Genomic DNA, 20,706 nt, shown 5'->3' with positions numbered 1-20,706 from the left:
CTGAACCTGAGGCAGCCAAAACAGCAGTGGTGCAAGAGGTTCTGCAACGCTGACTTTGATTTTTTTTTTTTCCCTCAGGAGAAGACAAAAACCACCCAGCAGAGCCAAAGGAGAATGTTCTTCTTTGCCAGGCACTACAAACATTTTTCCCCAATTCCAGACTTCAGACATGCATTGTTTCCTTCAAAGGCCAACAAATATCCAAGAACTGCTGTAACACAGACCATCACATTAACGTCATGGACAAACTGACTCTCATGGTAGAGGAAAGAGACTTCACTGAAGCTGAAGTAAGGCATCTAAACAAGCGTAAAGTCAGGGGGACCACATCAGTTTCAAAGTCATCCAAGAAGTCCAGATCATTGCAGCTTCACCAAGAACCATTTCAAGACCAAGAGGACAGTGACCAGGAAAGGAAGCTTATACTGAGTAGCACTGAAACAGATGAGGATGCGTTTGAAAAAACCAGAGGTGCAGAAGAATACCCACACTCTCCTACTTTCTGATCTGTCAGATGACTTCACACCAGAAGCTACTGCTCGTGTATTCCAGTGATATACCAATCTCTTGCACTGCAAGGATGTATGTAACAGGGCATTTTTGCAGGTTGTTCTTTTTTCCCTAGTGCACGAATCCTGTTCAGCATAAAGATAAATCCAAGATGATAATCCCTCACTTGACCTTCCAGAGTTCCACCAGTCTTCTCTCTCTCAAGGTTCAAATTCTATGCCACAGGATGCTATCAGTCAGATAAGCACGTCACATGCTGCCTCAAAGTGATACAACTTCAAGGTGCTGGTGAAGATGCAGGGAGCATCAAATGAACACGTTACAGAATTAGCTGTCTACGTGAACTGCCACAGTTTAAATACATCAATTTATCCTCAGGAAACCAGTGCTTATTTACTTCTCCACATCTTACAACCCAGCAAGGGGAAAACCAGCAAGACCACTGAGCAGAGGAAGGGGTCCACAGTGCATATAGCTGCCAGTTTCTATTATTGCTTTAATCTTCCTTCAGACAATGCCTTTCAGAGACTTCATGAAGAAAAATAGAAGAATGACTGACATCCACTCCTCAGTCAACCACACATTATGCTAGCAAACCACATTTCCAGCAAACAAGTATATAAACATGAAAAACAGTTTTATTGTTCATTTCTGTACAGCATATCACTCTGGATACTTGATGTTACATAGCTTGGGGTCTGTGAGAAATTGTGGGTTCTTAAACATAACTGGCATAAATCCTGTTAAAAAAATAGATGGAGGTGTTCTTAGTAGAAAAGTAGCCTTGAGTTAGAAAATTCAAAAGCAAAATCATACTTACCAAATACATGAGCTCTTTTAATGGCTTTTGTAATTTCCTTCTGCTTCTTGTTGCACAAGCCTAAAGAGATGAATTATTTTCAACACTAAGCAAATCATTAGAGCGTGAAAGGTATATTCCTGACAATTCCATCTGGCTTGGATTAAGTCTTTCTAGAAAAATGCATGTGTACTTTTACTGTTAAATATAAAATGCATACAATTAAGGGATATTTTAATCCCTTGATGCAGGCAACTAAGTCAGGGGAATACTGTTACAAAATGTATGGAGTTGGGACTGGTTACTTTCAGAAAGACTGCTGATGCACAGTTACATAGAATCACAAAAATATTATTATTAACCCGTATATGATTTAATTTAATACTTCACATACCTGTGATATGCCTGCCATAAATGGAGCCAGTATATGGAGAAACAAACTGGGAAAGAAGCTATTTAAAATGAAGAAAAATCAAAGTCAGTTTAAGAACTTATTTTTTGGAGCTTTGTGTTACTACTTGTACTCTATTTTTCATTTTTTCATCTGTTTTTTCAGAATTCAGTTCTACCTGAAGAAAAAAAAAGTACAGCTTGGAGCTAGACAGTATATTCTGTGCTTTTCTATGCTTCCATGCTTTGTGGCAGCTGAATTGTAACCATGGACTCTATTTGTTGAACAGCAAAGTTGTCACACATAGTCAGTATATTAAGCATCTTAGCATGACTACATTATTTGGCCCTTGATTTACACACATTCTTACTCATAAGTTTTAAATCCCTATGCATATGAATGGATTTTTAATTGTTTTTAAACATTTCTGACTTACTACACACACATTTAAAAACAGTAAAGCAGCTCCCTTCATCCAAGGACAGCAATTTTAAAACTCACCTGCACATTCTTATAGTCCACATTTACTCCACATAAGACACATCTCTTTGGAGGGTCTTTGTAGGGGTTCTCCATTTGTATGGGCTGAAATCAGAGAATGATTAACACCTGTAAGCTTCACAAGAAAATAGAGAGCATTTGTTACTTTTAATCCTTTGATCAATATTTGTCTTGAAACCAGAAGCGGTATTTGGTGTGACATTTAAGTTTTTCAATAACTTTATTAACTCAATTCTTGGTACCTTGCAACTCCAAAGACTTCTCACAAGTAAACAGCTGTTTATATTTCAGTAACAATGACACTAGCAACTCTATTAAATCATTCAGTAAGATAGTGCTTACACCTTCTACTTGAAGTCAAAATCTGCAGAAGCTGGTAAAAATGTACTTCTGTCTGACAAGTCACAAGAATCTTTCTTAAAAAATAATTTCAAAGCAAATGGCCCAAGAAAGCTTCTGTGTGCTCACACATATTCTGAAGAGAGAGATTCAGAAATACCTCCCAAGGAGCATCCTTGGGAGGTATTTCTGAATAGTCTGCTTAGGCTTCAGAATACACCCAGCACCAAATTCTTACAAGGTATGAAAGGTGATTTTTCGCTTTTCACAAAGTCACAGAACAGGGTTGGAAGGGACCTGTGGAGATCATCCAGTCCAACCCCCTGCCAAGGCAGGGTCACCTGCAGCAGGTGACACAGGTACACGTCCAAGTGGGGCTGGGATGTCTCCAGAGAGAGTGAGTCCATGACCTCCGTGGGCAGCATGTTCCAGAGCCCTGCCACCCTCAGTGTAAAGAAGTTTTTCCTCATGCTGAGGTGAAACTTCTTGTGCTTTTAGTTTATGGCCACTGGTCCTTTTCTTGTCGCTGACTGCACGTCTGAGCCACTGAGACGCCACGTTTAACAGGCTCTAGTTAAGATGCTGGAATACAGATCCGTGGGGCCTTAACTTCCAGCGCCTGACGACGCCCCGTCCTCGCGGTCTGATGAGCCCCGAGCTACACAGCGACCAGCACAAGCGTTTCCAGCACCGCTACTGTCCTGCGGCGGGGGAGCAGCGGGACAGCAGGGCGGGACAGGCCGGGGAAGCCTCACCTGGTCCGAGCGCTCAGGCTGCCCCTCAGGCTGTCCTTCATGCTGCAGGCGGCGCGGCCGCGCCCACAGCTTCGCTGCAAGGGAGAGAGCGACAAGGTCAGCGACAAGGTCAGCGACAAGGTTAGCGACGGCGCGGCACACACGCGAACACCCCGCAGCCGCTGGAGACAGAGGGGGAGCGGCAGGGACGCACCGAGAGCCAAGCGCGGCCAGCTCCTCCGCGCCGCCACGGCCCGCGCCGCCATGACACCCGCACCGCGCCTCCCTGCCGCCCGCCGGCCAATAGCAGCGCGGCCTGCCCGGCTGGGACAGACGATTGGCCACAGCCGGTCACGTGCTGCCCCGGCGGGGTGTTGGCGGCAGTGCCGCTCCCGCCATGGCGGCCGCGCCTGCGGGGGCCGGCCCGGCGGGTCCGGCCGTGCCCTGACGGTGCCCTGACGGTGCCCCCACGGTGCCCCCGCCGTGCCCCCGCCATGGCGGAGCCCAAGCTCGCCGTGCGCAGGAAGAGCCGCTCCAGCAAGCGGAGCCGGGCCCCAGTGCAGCCCGTCGCCGCCAGCTCGCCGGTGGCTCGCAAGAGGCCGAGTTCTGATGGCGAGGGGCCCCCGGCGGAGGAGCCGGTAGGGGATGGCGGGTTCCGGGGATGGTGGCGAGCCGGGGAGCTCCGCCTGGGAGGATGGCATGTGTCGGGAAGGGCCGACTTTGTGTGCCGCCCTTTGGCTTTAACTTTAAAAAAACCTATCTCTATAATTTGCGTGCGCACGTATCCTCCTACTTGTAGGTTATCTGTTTCACTTCGTTAAGGCATTCCTTCAGAACCTAAGCTGAGTTTTCCTCACAGTCGACATCACACAAAATACTTTTGTGTTAAGTTGGGGCAGACTTAGGTGACTTGGCTCTGATGTTTGCGCTCTGCTAGTTATTCTGCCTTCTGTGGTGTTGCCTCAGGGTGTCCGTAACTCCCTTTTTGTTTTTGCAGTGCGATAACGATAGCGAGGAGGATATGTTTGGTGACTATGACAGCTTTTGTGGAAACGATTCATTGATAGCTCAAGTGGCTGATATTGAACACAAATACCTGCAGGATAAAAATATAGATGTGAAAACAGCTGGAGAGATCGTACTTGGGAACCTTCAGTCAGGAGTTCACCAGAAGGAGCAAGATAACTTCTCTGCTTCACAAAATGTGGTTGTCCTCAAAAGTGATAAAGAGAGTGCCTGCCAAATGTGTGACAGTGACCCAGCTGATGGCAATCAAGAATTAATGGAGTCTACTTTAGATGACTTGCCATCGTCACAACTTCTGTGTTTTGAAAAAATGGATGAACTTTCTTCTGCTTCTAGAACATCTCCAATCTCAAAAGGGAGGGATGAATGTGTGAATTCTTTCTCACACAAAACCAGAGACCCATTGTCTTTTTATCCTGGTGCTGAACACAGGAACAGACCTACTGACACTTCCTCAGACTCCAAGTGTGTTTTATTTAAATCTGAGAGTCTCAAAGATCACCTAAAAAATGCTATGACTGGAAATGCCAGAGCCCAGACTCTGCAGGTCTCCAAGACCAAGCAGCTCAAAGAAGCTGTTTTATCTGAAGAGATTTTTGTGGCTAGGAAAGCTATTGAATCATCTTCTCTTGATATAGGCCCTTTTTATGGATTACCTAGCAAGGTTAAAGATTTATTCAGACAACTTCGAGGGATTGAAACACTTTATGGTAGTGTAATCAATGGTCTGTTGGGAAAAAAAAAAAAGAGCTGCTAATGGAGTATTGTCTGTTTCACCCATTATACTATAAAAATATTTAAGGTAATGCTTAACATGAACTGTGTTGGAAAGTAGTTGTCCTGTTTTAGGAAGTGACTATTTTGGTGTTTTAGATGGATGGTATCTATTCATTTGGATTACAGAATACTTTGGAAGTTACCATCACTGAAAGCTTTAAGTGCTTTTTTGAGGAAAAACTCTCAAAGGCTGAGAGTTTCTGAATGAAACACAGGCATTTTTGTATAAACTAACATGCCCCTGGGGTTGCTAATAGTTCCATTTTCATTTTGCAGAGTGGCAGCATGATTGCTTAATGTTAGAATCCCTACAGCAAAGGAAGAACTTGATATATTCATTGCCAACCAGTGGTGGAAAAACTCTTGTAGCTGAAATAATAATTCTTCAAGAATTACTCTGCAGGCAGAAGGATGTTCTGATGATCCTGCCATATGTTGCCATTGTCCAAGAAAAGGTCTGGATACAGTATTTCTGGTACTGCTTCCTGTGATATACATTATATGTGTAGATGCTTCAATTTTGTAGCTGGAATAGATATTCTTAGCTATGTTTCACTAATTCCAGCAGCTGATTGTGGTGTGGGTTGGTTTTATGTTGATTTGTTGAGGCAGCTCTGAAATCCACAATGAGCATGAATTTGTTCTCTAATTGATTTTTCTTTTATAGGTTAGGGGTTTATCAAGTTTTGGGATAGAATTGGGTTTCCTGGTTGAAGAATATGCAGGAAGTAAAGGAAGATTTCCACCAATCAAAAGGAGAGTAAAAAAATCTCTTTATATTGCTACTATAGAAAAAGGACATGCTCTGGTGAACTCCTTAATTGAAACAGAAAGAATCTGTGACCTTGGCCTGGTTGTGGTAGATGAGGTAGGCCACAAGATGTACTCCGATTTATCAGATGCATGTTTCTTTTAGGGTTCTAATAAGCAATTATTTAGGAAGGAGCAGTTCTTTGCCTGCTTGGTTTTGCTTAGAGTATTCATAATGAAAATTACTTTTATTTTCTGTGTTCTGAATTGGCACATAATTCTATAATTTTGAAACTTGTTTTTTTTTTTATTTTTAATGCGGCATTTATTGCTATTTCAGAGTAATAGATTTATATTGAGAGATCTACTGTGGTAGTGGTTGATGGTGAATTCCTGCGTAACTACTTGTCATTTAGAAGTCTCTAATGGGTTGCAAAAAAAGCATAAATCATTTTAATTGTATGGAATGTACTTTATGAAGCCTACACCTTAACTCGTAGACGTGAAGCCATGCAACTTCGTGTCTGGTATTAATGACCAGTGAAACACTGATAAAAGAGAAAAATACAAAGTAATATTTGTCTGTGAGAATTGCCAGTTGCAGTGGTGGGGCTGAGTTGTGCTACCAAGGGGTGATTGCGGGGTTGAGTAAGGTGTGTAACATCTGATGGGGGTTTTAATTCCTGGAATTCATCAGGCTGACTGACTATGCTTTAGCACTGTACCTTCTAAACGAAAGGCAGCTGAAGCACTAACTTCTGTTTTTTCTAGAAGCTGGCTGGTAGGAATGTTTTTACTTTAAGTCTTGTTTAAACCAAGTTTTGTTTAAAATTGCCTCAGACTGGTGAATACAAAGATCTCCACACTGTTTACTGTCAGGAGTTAACTGTTTGTGTCAGTTGTGGTCTAGTTAAATGGAAGGTAAATCTTGTTGTCTACATTTGCCCATGAGCCTGCCTTTCTGTGATTCTTAAATGCTTTTTAAGCAAGGTAATACATCTGAACTTAACAATCCAAATTTACACAAGGGACATCTTTAGGAAGTCCAACACAAACACTTATGTAATATTTCTTTATGTCTATATATTTTGGAGGTTTTTTTAGAAATACTCTCAACTTATTAGCATTCTTGCCTTTACTTTTTCTTTTCTGTCTGCAGCTGCATATGCTTGGGGCAGGAAGCCGTGGAGCAGTACTGGAAATTACTCTGGCAAAAATTCTTTACACGAGTAGTAAGTCATGGCTACAGTTAATGTCATTAACTTTTTGTAGTTGTGGCATCTCTGAGAGAAGTCACACACTCACTTTCTGGATTTGTGCTGTTTTGGCTGCCTTTGAAAAACATGGCATGACTCCATGTATTAACAGTGTTTACTCATTGAAGTGTTAATTGACCCTCTAATGATGTTAGGGTGTTTTTGAAGCTCTTTTAATATTTCTCTGTGAAATCCTGAGTATTGTCAAATGTCTTCCATTTCTGTGTAGGAGCCCTTTAGGCATCCAATTAAATGCCTTTCTTTTTTTTTTTTTTTTTCACATTTAAGTCTCAGTTAGAATTTTGTGACTTAGTATTATTTCCTAGTTAGTATTTCTTTAGTAGTGGCCTCTCCCTTCAAACCTGCTACTTTGGCATTTTGAAAAGATTGATAGTGAAGAAGGAGTCTCATTACTTAAATACTAAACAGAAATGTTAAAAATTGGTAATGTGACAATAAATTCATCTCAACTTCTGTTTTACAGAAAAGACACAGATCATTGGCATGAGTGCAACATTAAATAATGTTGGAGACCTGCAGAAGTTCCTGCAAGCAGAGTACTACACTAATAATTTTAGACCGGTCTGTATACAAGATACCAGGAACTAGTAAAGCAGATATTTGCCTTTAAAATCATAGTAAATCTGTTTAGAATTGTATCACAGCTTTGGTGCTTAATTGCACAGTATAATATAAGGCCTGCTATTGCTCTCTAATTGCTAACAGTACAGTAAATAGCACCATGCACTTCTAAATACACAAATGCAATAACGTTTATACTGCTGTGCTAAGGCATTTGTTTCATTTTAACTTAAGCAATTCCTAAATGACAGCTACTGTGATGAATCACTATATTCCATTTGGTGTAACTGGAATCTGTACTGCTGGTTCTTGTATGCTGTGAGGACAGCATGGTTTATAAGTAGTTAATGGGATACAATTTTGGCATTCTTCATTATGATTCCATGCTTTATCAAGGCAAATTATTAAAACAATTAAGTTCTCTTAAAAATTCTAAGATGTGTGCTTATGTGCAAGTATGTATGTGACCTGTGATGCTTAGAGAAAAGCTGTAGCTATACATCATCAATAGCTTTAGAGAAAACTGAGTAATTTAACTAAAGTTTCTCCTTGTGGTTTCTATCTTACTAGGTAGAATTAAAGGAATACATAAAGATACGAGACACCATTTATGCAGTTGACAGCAAAACACAAAATGGATTTGCTTTTTCACGTCTCCTTAATTTCAAGGTAAAAACAAAGTGCTTATAGCTTCTTAGAACTGTTGTGAAATGCATTATTTTACACTGATTCGCTTACAGACCTTTTACTAGAGAAATTAACATGTTCATTTATTTGTAGTACCCATGAGAAAGAAGTGGTAGGCTTTGGGAATGAAAAAAACAGCCTTAAAATACTGAATGCTTAATTTGATTTGAGCTTCTTTTTGACTCCTCAAGGTAGAGATTTCTTCAGTATTTTGACATGCAAAAAGTAATGTGTTTGAATATTCTAGATACTCAATATTTTATGTTCAGCGGTAGATTATCTCAACAGTTCATCACTCTCAGACAAAACTGAAAGACACCTTTTGGGGATATTGCCAGCTTACTACTGCCTTGTAGGGATTAATTTCAGCCTTTACAAAGGAAAATGTGTCTAATGGTAGACTGCCAGTATCTCAGGTGTTGCTAAAAGAAAATGAAGTATTAAGGGAAAAAGCAAAGAATTTGATTTGCATATCCATGTATCCCTTAAGTTAGATGTTTTTCAAGTGAGGATTGGGAGAAAAGCTTATGCTACAACTTCTTGGAATTATGTCACATTAAATCCATTGGGAGTATTCAAGCAATGGTTGAGAACAAGTGTTGAATATTCAGGTTATGACTTAATTCCTAGGTTTAAATATTTGTCAATCTGTGCTTATTACAGTATTCTAGTAATCTAGAGAAAGCAGATCCTGACCACATCATTGCACTGGTTACTGAAGTTATTCCTAAATATTCCTGCCTAATCTTTTGTCCCACTAAAAAGAATTGTGAAAATGTGGCTTCAATGGTGTGCAAGTACCTCAAGAAGTAAGTTTCTATCTTTCTTTTTTTTTTTTTAATTATATGTGAAATAATTGCTTACAGCATAGAGTTTATTGTAATTTAGTTTGCGAGTGTTTTTCACGGGGGATTAGAAGTAAATGCTTTGAATGTGGAGTCATATAAAGTTGCTAACTGCATAAGTGATAGCAAATTGCAAAAGGCTTAATAAAGAAAAGCTTTTTTTAAAGTTCTTACTTTTATTCCAAAACAGTTGAAAAAGATGATTGTCAGAGGAAAAACATTAAAGAAAAGAAGGAGAAACATACTATATTAATCTAACTTTGTGTCTCTTTGGCACTGGTTTCTCGAAGCTTAGAAAACAAACATTTTTCTCTATACCCTGGTATTTGGTCATGTACTTTGGTAGTCAGTTGAATATCTCTGTTCCCATTCCCACTTGGGAAAACTGAGTTGTAAAATCTAAAGCAGCTAGTATTTTATCTCTTCTGTTCCTGTGTTTCCTAACAAGAAAGGTTCTATTGCAACTATATCAGCCTCCTGCATATTGCTGTTTCAAAGTTACTGGAAATAACTATTTCTCCAACTTAGATGTTAGAGAAATGAATGATGAACAGAAGTAGACAGTAAGCATGTCTCTTGGTTTTATTTTCTTTTATTTAATGATTGGTCTAAAGTCTAAAGAAATGCTTTTCTTCCTCTAAGAGAATTTAGAGCTCACAAGGAGAAAGAAAAACAAGATCTCATCAAGAACCTAAAGAGTATTGGAAATGGAACTGTCTGTCCTGTTTTGAAGCAAACAATCCCTTTTGGTATTGCTTATCACCACAGTGGCCTTACAAATGATGAACGAAAAGCCATCGAGGAAGCTTATTCTGCGGGTATCCTTTGTCTGCTTGCTTGCACAGCCACTCTAGCTGCTGGAGTGAACCTACCAGCTAGAAGGTTAGGAGCCAAAGCATTTAGTTTTTGCATTGATTTTTGCTTTGTAAAAATAAAAAATTCTTTAATAAGTTGGAAATTTCAGTGCTATTTAAACTGTATTTGTGCTTTTACCAGCGAATTGGAAATATAATGGATGTTGTGTTCAATTTGGGACACAAGACTGCAGTATTCTTGTAGGAAATGTGAATCAGTAGGAAGTATCTCAGAGTATATCACTGAAGAGCACTTATGTAGATGGATTAAAGAAAGTTTAATAAATTGAAAAGTGTTTAGTAGTGTTATTCAAAAGAACAGTGGTTTCTTTAGATACACTCCTAAGAATAGTGTTTAAATGATAAAATAAACCTTTTCTAAGGAGTTGCAGTTGAAATGTTTTAAAACAAAATTGTGTTACCTTTTCATATGCAAGTTCTGATGATAGGGCTTCTGTACTCTGTGTGACCAAGGATTGTTTGCTAAGAATCCACTTCTGTGTGCACATTTAATACACCTTAAATAGTTTAATGCTTTACAATTGATTTACACATCTGTCCAAAGAGGTGCATTTGATTTTTATTAGTTACGAGGTAAAGGGCACATATAAAGAACTAATTTGAATTTGTAACATTTTATTGCTGCTTTAGTAATTTGAATATAAAGCATAACTTATTCAAAACTTCTTTGCAGGGTGATTCTCAGAGCTCCTTATGTTGGCAATGACTTCCTTAAGAAGAGCCAGTATAAACAAATGACGGGCAGAGCTGGTCGAGCTGGCATTGACAGTGCTGGAGAAAGTATTCTCATAGTGCAAGAAAAAGACAAACACTTGGTAATTTTTACAAAGCTGTTGGTAATTTAAATTGCTGGGTTAAGATGGTGGAATAAACAGGAGGAGCCAAGCTAAATTTTTGTTCACCTCTTAAAGTTGTAAGTATTTGATTTATGTAATAATACCTTTAAACTGCCTTTATGTGGCTTGTTTTCAGATGGGAACTGTAAACTTTTGATGTTTACCCTTATTTTCTTTATAAGATGACTCATGCATATCAGTTTGATTTTTTGAAAGTATAAAATTAATGCATGAATAGTCCTCTGTACTAATATATTCCTTGCCCCTTTTAGGTTCAGGATTTAGTTCACAGTCCTTTGGAGAATTGCTACAGCAATCTTCTGCTGGAGTTGACCAAGGGAATCCAGAGCCTGTTGTTGTCTTTGGTTGGACTGAAGGTATCAGTTAACTCTTCTCTGTGAGTAACTTAAGTGCTTAGAAATGCCAAGAAAATGTCACCTGTTGATTCTGTAGAAAAAATCAAACTGCTTAAACATTCAGGCTTGCAAGTTCAGAAAAGCTTTAATCAAATTTTTGTCCTTATCTGATTAGATCTTCTCATTTAACTCAATAAGTAATCATACAACACAACAATCACCTTATGTGTAAAAGCAAAATTATATCTATGTTATTATATGATAGAATATTAATATTTATATTTCTGATAATTGATTCAAAATACAAATAGAAACAGTGGAAACAAGTTAACATGATGCAGTAGCTAGAATAATAGAGCAGATGACGAGCAGTCCATCAGATCTACCACCGAGAATCTGTCATTTTATTTGTTGGGATGTATTTCTACAGAAACACAAGTTTGCTCTTTATTCAGTAATTTTTTTCCTATGTCTTATTAAACATGTGAAGTTATAACTTTAAATATGCTAATTATTTCCCAAAATGGTGCAGATAGCAGTTACCCATAAGGAAGTGGACAATTTTATGTGTTGTACATTGCTGGGTGTTCAGCAGCAGCTGCTGTCTAAAGAGAAGAGCTTCTCAGAAATAATTAAAGATGGGCTGGAAAATCTAATAGAAAAAGGACTCCTAAAAGGAAGAATATCTGAGAAGGACCACAATTCCAAATCTACACTGACAATCACACCCTTGGGTAAAGCTACATATAAGGGTAAGGCTTTTTTAATTCTTATTATTAAACTGCAATGAAAAATAAGTTGTTGAGAAAGAGTTTTACTACATGATGTAGACTGAAAATGGGCGTGAAGTAGCACATGACTGAATGTGATGTGAATGAAGTGTGATAATATTGATCCCACTGGGAACAAAACCAGAACTGTACCCCTTAAAAAATCACTTAAATATTTGATTTAGTAGTTGTAATCAAAGTGTCTCATGACCTTGTTTTATAATTAATTGTTATGAACAGATTATTGTAAACAGAAGGATTTATTGGAAAGCTGAAGAGGGAAAGGGAGCATGCGACATGTAGACCGATTGTAATTTTAAAAAAATATATCAGGAAGTTCTGCTTTCCTGTTGTATCATAAAGATTTTAGGGTATGGAATGTAGTTGAAATAGGATACGTCTGAAGGGTTCCTTCAATCTACAAAATTATTGTGGGATTTCAGTAAAGCCAAGACATTTCACAAGCACTCTAAAACCACACAGAATAAACATACATGGAAACAGGTGGTTGCCTTTCCTCAGCTTTGCTTTACTACTCATGTTAGGTTAGAACAGTAATTCAGGTCACAGATATTTCTCTCCAGTTCAGATGGCATTGCTAGCTTTTGTGGAAGGTAAGGACAATACTGATTCTATGTTAAAATGTACTTCATTTAACTCTGTGTGCCTGGTTATAATTGTGCTTATTCTTACCCTGTGTGCCTATTCTAGGTTCAATAGACTTGGCGTACTGCAATATTCTGTACAGAGAATTGAAAAAGGGTTTGGAGGGGCTGGTTCTCGAGAGCAGTCTTCATCTCCTATATCTGTCAACTCCCTATGATATGACTTCTACCTGTAGCCCAGATTGGATGATATACTTGAGACAGGTTAGAAATTGCTAGCAAACATGCATTGAGGCATTCAGTAATCCTCTGTATTAAATTTGCAGTGGGTTTGAAGTGGGATAACAATCTGATGGTAAATATGCTATTTTTTTTTTACTTGGAGAGCACTAAAATCTGTTTAATTCTGTTAAAATGAAGCATTCAGAGATGGACAGTTATAGACAATTCAGACAAGTAGGCAAAGAAGCTTCAGAGCTGCCTGTGACTGGTGACTATAGTACTACTCTACTGATTCTATAGAGATATTGAAAAACATTGTTGCACTGTGAAAATGTACTTGTGTTTTCTATAATATTGAAAGGACTAAATATCTGGAAATTCTTTAAAATTTTGTTTTAGTTCCACCAGCTAAGTGCAGCAGAGCAAAAAGTAGCAGATATTGTGGGAGTACCTGAAAGCTTTATTACAAAAATGGCTTCTGGTCAAACCATCAGAAAGGTAAGCTGACAATTTGTCATACCTAAGATAACAGTTCAGTCATTTCATTTGATTATTTGCAAATTTCAGATTATTTTACTGCTAGTGTTGTTTATTGCTGTTCTGATTATTAAAGTTCTTTTAATCTCATTGATTAGTTTTCTTAATGTTTCTAATGTCTTTGTGTGTAATATAGAAATGTTTTAAAGTTGTAAAGGGAGTAGAGATGAAAAGATTTCCCTTGTAGTACTAACAGAGCATCTGCAGTGTTATACTGGCTCTGAATTCTAGCTTGTCTTATTCCTAGAATGTGGACCACGCTGTGGTGAACAGGTTCTACCTGACATTTGTGCTTTATACTCTACTGAAAGAGACCAATATTTGGAGTGTTTCAGAGAAATTTAACTTGTCCCGGGGATATGTGCAGAATCTCCTCAATTCTGCTGCCTCCTTTGCATCCTGCCTCCTACATTTCTGTGAGGTACTGTGTTAAAAGAATGTAAATAGATTTTTTGTGGCTTGGTTTTGCAAAATCTGGAGTTTTGTTATCTTACTTCAGAACTGAATACGGGTGTGGTATTTCACCTTTCCTGTGCAAAAATGTTTCTTCACCTTTCATGTTCTGTGTTTTTTTTTCTGTTGAGCAAAGCATGCTTATGCAATGACATTTCTGATAGTAAAAGCAAGCTTTATGCACTGAGAATGTGAAAATATACAAGTTGTACAGGGCGTTGATCACTGCCAGTGCTGTTGGTGAAACAACTGAAATAATGCATTGCTTATCCTGAACATCAGCTTTGGGATGTTCAGCTGAAGAATGCTGAATACACGTCTGCAGCTCTCTGGAAGGATGACTTAGAGAAATAATAGTGCTTCCTCTATCTAAAATACAAATAGATACTTTTTGCCTTAGTAGAGTTTTGTCAGTCATATTTCCCAAATAAAGAACTTTGGAGCTGATTTTTAGCAATCTTTGTCTCTGCAGGAATTGGAAGAATTCTGGGTTTATAAAGCCTTGCTGACAGAGCTTACGAAGCAGTTGACATACTGTGTTAAGACAGAACTCATCCCTCTTATGGAGGTAGCAGGGGTTCTAGAGGTCAGTAAACATGGCTCAATGAAACTTTTTGATATTAACTTGTGTGCTAAATGTTACCGTGCCCTTCAAGTGTATATGGAAAACCAAGTAATTTGTTACTGGGAATTCAGCATAATGCAGATATTCCACAACAGTCTGGAGGTTCGGGGGAAAGAAATCTGTTTAGGAAATGGGAGCTGGAGCCAATGGTTTTCTTCTGGCTTCTGCCACAGCAACTGTGAAAATACTATATTTGGACAGTAATTTAGCTGTATACTCAGTTGGAAATTGGAGTTCTGCATTTTGGCCACAATAACCCCCTGCAATGTTATAGGCTGTGGCTGGACAGTGCCCAGGCAGAAAGGGACCTGGGGGTACTGGTGGTTGACAGCTGGCTGAACATGAGCCAGCAGTGTACTGAAGGCCAATGGCATCCTGGCCTGTATCAGGAATGGTGTGGCCAGCAGGGGCAGGGAGGTCACCCTTCCCCTGCACTTGGCACTGGTGAGGCCACACCTCAAGTGCTGTGTCCAGTTTGGGCCCCTCAGTTTGGGAAGGACATTGAGATGCTTGAGTGCATCCAGAGGAGGCAGCGAGGCTGGAGAGGGGCTTGGAACACAAACCCTGTGAGGAACGGCTGAGGGAGCTGGGCGTGTTTAGCCCGTAGAAAAGGAGACTCAAAGGTGACCTTATCATTCTCTACAACTTCTTCAAAGATGGTTGTAGTCAGGTGGGGTTTGGTCTCTTTCACGAGGCAACAACTGAGAGAATCAGAGGACACAGTCTCAAGCTGCATCAAGGGAAACATAGGTTGGATATTAGGAAGAAGTTTTTTACAGGAAGGGTGATAAAGTTCTGGAATGGCCTGCCCAGGGAGGTGGTGGAGTCACCATCCCCGGATGTGTTTAAGAAAAGATTAGATGTGGCACTCAGTTGAGTGCATAGGTTGGACTAGATGATCTTTAAGGTCTCTTCCAACTTAGTCATTCTGTGAATTCGGTGGAAAACAGAGTCCAAGTTTCTTTTGTGGTAAGGATTCTTCACTTCATGGGAGTAAGGCAGAATAAGAATTTACATATTTAGAAGATCCTTACAGAAATATGCGAAGTCATGTTGGGACTGCATGTATTTTAAATAAGAAATTTAACTAGTCTCTGAATCAAAGACTCCTGTTAAAATAAAAGCTCTTGTGGAACTTCAGTCCAAGGTTCTACTCTTTGCAAGATAATTTAACTTGCCTGTCCAGCATATTGTAGAATCAGTTTGTCAGAAAACCATTGAATTTAGTGGCAGTGCGGTTTTAATCTGAGAAGCTAAACAAGACAGGCACCTCCAAAGAATGTGGGACTGTCATTCCTATCAGTTGACAGTGAATGAAAGAAAACATGGCAACAAGAGAAGACAGCAGCATTCATATCATCTAGGCTCAGAGAAAATAAAGGCAAATGCGTTCATAAGAGGTGGATAAGATTGCTAGGGTGGTAAATCTTAGTGACAAAGCTGTGTTTTTGGGCTATAAAAAATCTCAGTGAGTATTCATGTTAGAAAAAGAGAATTGGATTGATATGCAGAATGAAATGTTTGAGATTGGTGCAGAGATTGGCACCAGTAATTACCAGTAATTCTTATTTCCTGTTCTGATAATCTAACACAATTTTATACTTTCAGGCACGAGCAAAACAGCTTTACAATGCAGGATACAAAACTTTAGCACATTTGGCTTATGCAAATCCAGAAACTTTGGTGAGGATGATTGAGCACTTGTCACGACGTCAAGCCAAACAAATAATTTCATCTGCAAAGGTGAGTTAGAAACAAAGCTACAAAAACCTGCTTCAGAACTCCAATGTGTCAAAAGTGGATGTTTGAACGACATTAAAAGGGAAGGATTCAGTTTACTAGTAAAGGCATTAGTGGACATTTGCAATCCAAATACTGATCTGTAGTAAGAACAATCTGTTGTGTACAGTCAAGTGGTGCTTCTTTTCAGAGGGGAAGCAAAGGGCAGAAATGCTTGACAGCTCATCTGATCCTTGAAATGCTCAGTTCTGCCAATATCTCAGGACTTATAGAAGTTCTAGTGGTAATTGTGACAAAAGAATAGGATTTCTAGGTTTGTAGAAGTGGAAACTAGCAAGGTACAGGGTTGACTTCACCTATTTAGGTTGCTTTTGTCGTGCCCTTTTATTCTTTCCTGTCTTTTCCATTTTGAATATGTAGGTTCTATAACAAACACTGAGTTGTGTCTAAACAAAAAATGCAGAAAGTGCTTTATCAAGGGATGGTATTCTCTCTCTATCTCCATTCATGGTCTGCTGTTGCAATGGTGTTGGCTTCATGTTTGATTCTACTAAAAGAGCAAGCTCTTGGGAATAAGGGAATATCTAGAATAAAAGGATGGGTGGTAGTTTTAAAAATAAGGCAGTCAATTAGAAAGTTTTGGTTTGCACATTCTCATTAAGTAAGCATACCAACTTTGGGGGTTGTGTACTTTAATAGGTCATGTTCAGATAATGTTGTAGGTTTCTTGATGCTTTTTTAGTGTGCTGCTGTGGGAGCCAAAAGAAAGGGATATATGCAGATTGCTTATCTACATCAAGGACAAAACTAGCAGTCTGCCCCTACTCTCATGCTCAGCTCATAAATTCATGGAGTTTTCTCTAACTGGGAAGTTAGGAGAGTGCTTGTGTGGGGTCCTGTTCTTCTCCATGCCAGCAACAAACAGTTCAGGGCAGTGGATTAAACAACTGCTGATATCAGGAGTCATGTATGTCTGGTGTAAAATGCTGTAGTAAGAAATTTCAAATAAAGGAAGAAGTTGTCAGCTTGGCAGGCACAACTTTAAAATTATTATTCTAACATGTAAAGTTAATGTCTAAGATTAAAAATATTCCTTAACAGTTCCAGACAAAGCTGTTCATATTCTTTAAATTTGGTGTATTATGTGATGGCAAAATCCAGAAAACTATCTGTGTGCTGTATGAATTTTTGTGTGACTGCTTTCTATATGGGTGTAAATTTAATTGTCAAAAAAAATGCTAGCTCTTTGAGGCAAAGCTGCTGTGGTCCTGGGAGCAGCAGCAGTAGTCGTTTACAGACCCAGGTGCAAGTTTGAAAAGAAATATTGGTGTTTTAATCTGTCTAAGAGTTATAGCTAATGCTTGTATTTGTTTTCTAATTTTTGTTCCTTTGTTTCTTCTTGTTGTAGATGCTACTGAGTGAGAAAGCTGAGGCTTTACAGGAAGAAGTTGAAGAACTCTTAAAAGTGCCAACAGATATCCCAGGGACCCACTGACTGTCATGAAAAAAAGTCATGAATCCAGAATTCAGATATTTTCAAGTTTTTAACTCTCCTGTTTAAAGCTGCTGTAATTTAATTTTTAATGTAATTTAATATTTAATGTCTTTTGTATACCACAATTTTGAGTGAGTTCTGAATTCAGAAGTTGATTTAATTTGAAGGTTTGGATTATGAACTTCTTGATCAATAGGGCAGAATCATCTTCATTCTTGGTTTTAGACATAGCTCTATGAGTGCTTTGGGAATCAGACTGACTATTCTGTTTGTATTTCTGCCAGGAGCTTATGCTCACAACTGACAAATAATATCTTTGGATATTCCCTTTAGGATACCTGCATGGAGTGAGCTACCCAGAAATGCCTGCTTGCAGGAGTCTCTGTATTCTAAGTGTAGCTAATGGAAGGAGCTGCAATTCATAACAAAGAAGTTGTCCCAGAATTGTGCAAGAGATCGTAAAGGATGCCTAGTTTAAACCTTTTTTAAAAATGCAAATATCAAATTCATATTCAGCCTCTGGCAATTCCCTGAGATAATTCTTTCACATGATGCCTTTGAAGCAGTCTTCCAAACAGAAAGTTTCCTTTTTTAAAAAATATTTTTAATTTCTTGCTTAAATGTGAAGACTAAATAAAGATGAATTCTTAAAGAACTGGCATTTGAGAAGCCCTGTCGAGTTCTGAGAGTCGATGGACATGTGTCAGTCACCCTAGTTGGGATTTTTAAAGGCATCTGAATACTATTTGCTCCAGCAAAAAGTTAAGCTTCATTAAGGTAGCTTTGAACCTACTTTAGAACTTAAAATAGCCTGAACCTTCCTCAGTTGTGACACAGTAAACTTCTGAGCTGGTGTGTAGTACTTGACAATGGCCTGCACATTAAGACAGACTTGAAAGCTGGGGCAGCCTGGTGTGTTAAATTACAGAATCATAGACTGATTTGGGTTGGAAGAAATCTTAAAGATCATCTCGTTCCAACCCTCTGCTATGGGCAGGGACACTTCCTCTAGGCCAGGTTGTTGAAAGCCTCACTCAGCCTGGCCTTGAACACAAGGCATGGGACATCCACAGCTTCCTTGGGCATCCAGGGCCAGTGCTTCATCACCCTCACAGTAAGGAGTTTCTTCCTAATATCCAATCTAAATATCTCTTCTTCTAGTTTAAAGCCATTCTGTCTTGTCCCATCACTACCTGCCCCTCTAAAAAGTCTCTCTCCCTCATTTGTTGTAACACCTGGAGCCTTCTCTGTGCTGAACAACCCCAGCTCTCTCAGCCTGTGTTCGTAGCGGAGGTATTCCACCCCTCTGAGCATCTCCATGGCCACTTCTGAACCTGCTCCAACAGCGTCCATGGCTTTCTTGTGCCGGATCTGGATGCAGTGTTCCAGGTGGGGTCTCATGAGGGCATGAAAGTAGTTTTGAATTATGGTAGCCAGTGTAGTGGCACACCTAAACATGGAATTTCTGTGTAAAATTTGGTCTCTTCTCAGTAAAGGAAAAGTAAGATAAACCTTAGTTAAACTGGGGGCTTGATAGTCAGGTTAATTATGTTGAGGTTCTAGAAATAAACAGAATGGTTTTTAAATCCAGTGAGGATTTAATAATTTAATAAGTGAGGAGTTGAATGCTTGAGAGAAAGTGGTTATGGTGAAAAACTGATAGAAATGCTAATATTCTACTGCTCATTCTGTTGTTGCATTAGGGAAATCATAGGTAGCAATTGAATTCTTTATAAGCCTTTATTTGGCATAAACGTGCCTCTAAACCCATACTTGTGATATTTCATATTGGCTTACATGGTTTGGATAAATGCAATATTTGACTGCATTCAGTATTAAACCAGGTCAGGAATTTAAAACCAGCAGTTTTTAGAGGCAGCGTGATTCATTTCCACTGGTACACTGAGTGGCCACAGGGGAATCCTGTTCCTGATATTTAACTGCCTAAGGCACAACTGGATTTGGAAACATGAAAAAATGTGAAGTTGGTCCTCAAGGGTAGAAGCAATATTTGCCATGACTTGAGGCTATATGTAAGTCTGTCTCTTAATGCCTTGCCCTTTTAATTAAGACCTATTTTTGACCAAATGATAGATAACATTAAATTCTCTATTGGTTTGTGTTACATTCAAAAGGCAGATGATGCTCACTCCAGCCTAACACTGAATACGTATCTAAGCAGGAGATGTAGCACCCACATAAGAAAACACAGCTACCTGATAGGTTTATTGGTACTTGATGGTGCTTTTCCAAAGTTTAGTACAGTTTTGTGTGGATTTGGTGGGGGAAAGAACCCCAGGAAGTTACTACAAAATTATTCACTCTAAGTAGTGAGTTACTGCAATAACAGAGGTTATGGAAATAATCCATTAATTGCTGCATTTATATTACAGAATAGTTAATGGGCCAGTAACATCTGTCACAATTATTTGCATGCTATTTGTACTTGCGTGCTAATTAAAGTGTACATTTGATGTATTTATATACCAGAGGGGAACAGCAGAAAAATACTATTCCTGTCACTTGCTAAATGCACCCTCACCCTATACATGACGTAACACCCAGCACTGCTGTGGGATTAGGTTTTGATGAGATACACATTTAGGAAAAAAGTCAAGTATTCCCTACAAATGCCAGAGCTCCTGTGAAAATGGTAGGAAAACCTGGTTTGAAACAAGACAGTGGTTTTAAATCTGCATAAAGCTGATCTGGAAAGAAAAAGAGATTGGCAATTGTTGTCTCTGCTGTTCTCTTCACACAGACTGTATGAAGTCTGTGCCTGATGGCTCTACCTTGATGGATGAGTGCAATTCCCTTAAGGCTTTCTCTGTGACCTTAGAGAGGATCAGAAATTAAATGAAGCTGCACTAATTTGCACTGAAACTTTGCTATATGTACCTTGTCTTATTTTCCTGAAATCAAGCTTATCAGGCAAGGCAGTACATGTATTTCATACTGCTTGTATTAATGTCTGATTAAATGCTTTTCTTACAAA

General features: G+C 39.0%; 3 protein-coding genes across 5 annotated transcripts in view; 2 read left to right on the top strand and 1 right to left on the bottom strand.

The window, feature by feature from the left end:
* The window catches only part of ABRAXAS1 (abraxas 1, BRCA1 A complex subunit), a 7,159-nt gene extending 5,356 nt beyond the window's left edge, over positions 1–1,803 (top strand). For all 3 annotated transcript variants that reach the window (XM_030271956.4, XM_030271955.4, XM_072928764.1), the window contains one exon: positions 79–1,803. In XM_030271956.4, coding sequence (XP_030127816.3) covers positions 79–506 — 428 coding nt within the window. In that variant the 3' untranslated portion in view covers positions 507–1,803. The remainder of the gene's footprint in view (positions 1–78) is intronic.
* Positions 1,131–3,644, bottom strand: MRPS18C (mitochondrial ribosomal protein S18C). Its single transcript, XM_030271959.4, has 6 exons — positions 3,489–3,644; positions 3,296–3,369; positions 2,202–2,285; positions 1,704–1,761; positions 1,331–1,390; positions 1,131–1,250 (listed from the first exon to the last, which is right to left on the bottom strand). Exons 1-6 carry the CDS (start codon positions 3,538–3,540, stop codon positions 1,174–1,176), a joined length of 405 nt encoding a protein of 134 aa, XP_030127819.4. The 5' UTR covers positions 3,541–3,644; the 3' UTR covers positions 1,131–1,173.
* Positions 3,638–20,706, top strand: HELQ (helicase, POLQ like). The gene is made up of 18 exons (XM_012573285.5): positions 3,638–3,912; positions 4,272–5,010; positions 5,354–5,532; positions 5,745–5,945; positions 6,987–7,059; positions 7,568–7,665; positions 8,236–8,334; positions 9,016–9,161; positions 9,840–10,079; positions 10,746–10,887; positions 11,181–11,285; positions 11,797–12,016; positions 12,746–12,903; positions 13,261–13,359; positions 13,646–13,819; positions 14,324–14,437; positions 16,085–16,219; positions 17,625–20,706. Exons 1-18 carry the CDS (start codon positions 3,769–3,771, stop codon positions 17,709–17,711), a joined length of 3,153 nt encoding a protein of 1,050 aa, XP_012428739.5. The 5' UTR covers positions 3,638–3,768; the 3' UTR covers positions 17,712–20,706.

Source organism: Taeniopygia guttata, chromosome 4 (genome assembly GCF_048771995.1).
Source record: "Taeniopygia guttata chromosome 4, bTaeGut7.mat, whole genome shotgun sequence".
Lineage (NCBI taxonomy): Eukaryota > Metazoa > Chordata > Aves > Passeriformes > Estrildidae > Taeniopygia > Taeniopygia guttata.
This window is presented reverse-complemented; position numbering and strand designations above follow the sequence as displayed.

Bases quoted from the DNA above. Each gene is read 5' to 3' on its own strand.
- HELQ (XM_012573285.5), top strand. From the start codon at position 3,769: ATGGCGGAGCCCAAGCTCGCCGTGCGCAGGAAGAGCCGCTCCAGCAAG. The intron at 10,080-10,745 runs GTTAGGAGCCAA...ACTTCTTTGCAG, and splicing joins GTGAACCTACCAGCTAGAAG to GGTGATTCTCAGAGCTCCTT. The intron at 13,360-13,645 runs GTAAGCTGACAA...TCTTATTCCTAG, and splicing joins CTGGTCAAACCATCAGAAAG to AATGTGGACCACGCTGTGGT.
- MRPS18C (XM_030271959.4), bottom strand. From the start codon at position 3,540: ATGGCGGCGCGGGCCGTGGCGGCGCGGAGGAGCTGGCCGCGCTTGGCT. The intron at 2,286-3,295 runs GTGAGGCTTCCC...CTCTGATTTCAG, and splicing joins AGCCTGAGCGCTCGGACCAG to CCCATACAAATGGAGAACCC. The intron at 1,391-1,703 runs GTATGTGAAGTA...TCATCTCTTTAG, and splicing joins TTATGGCAGGCATATCACAG to GCTTGTGCAACAAGAAGCAG.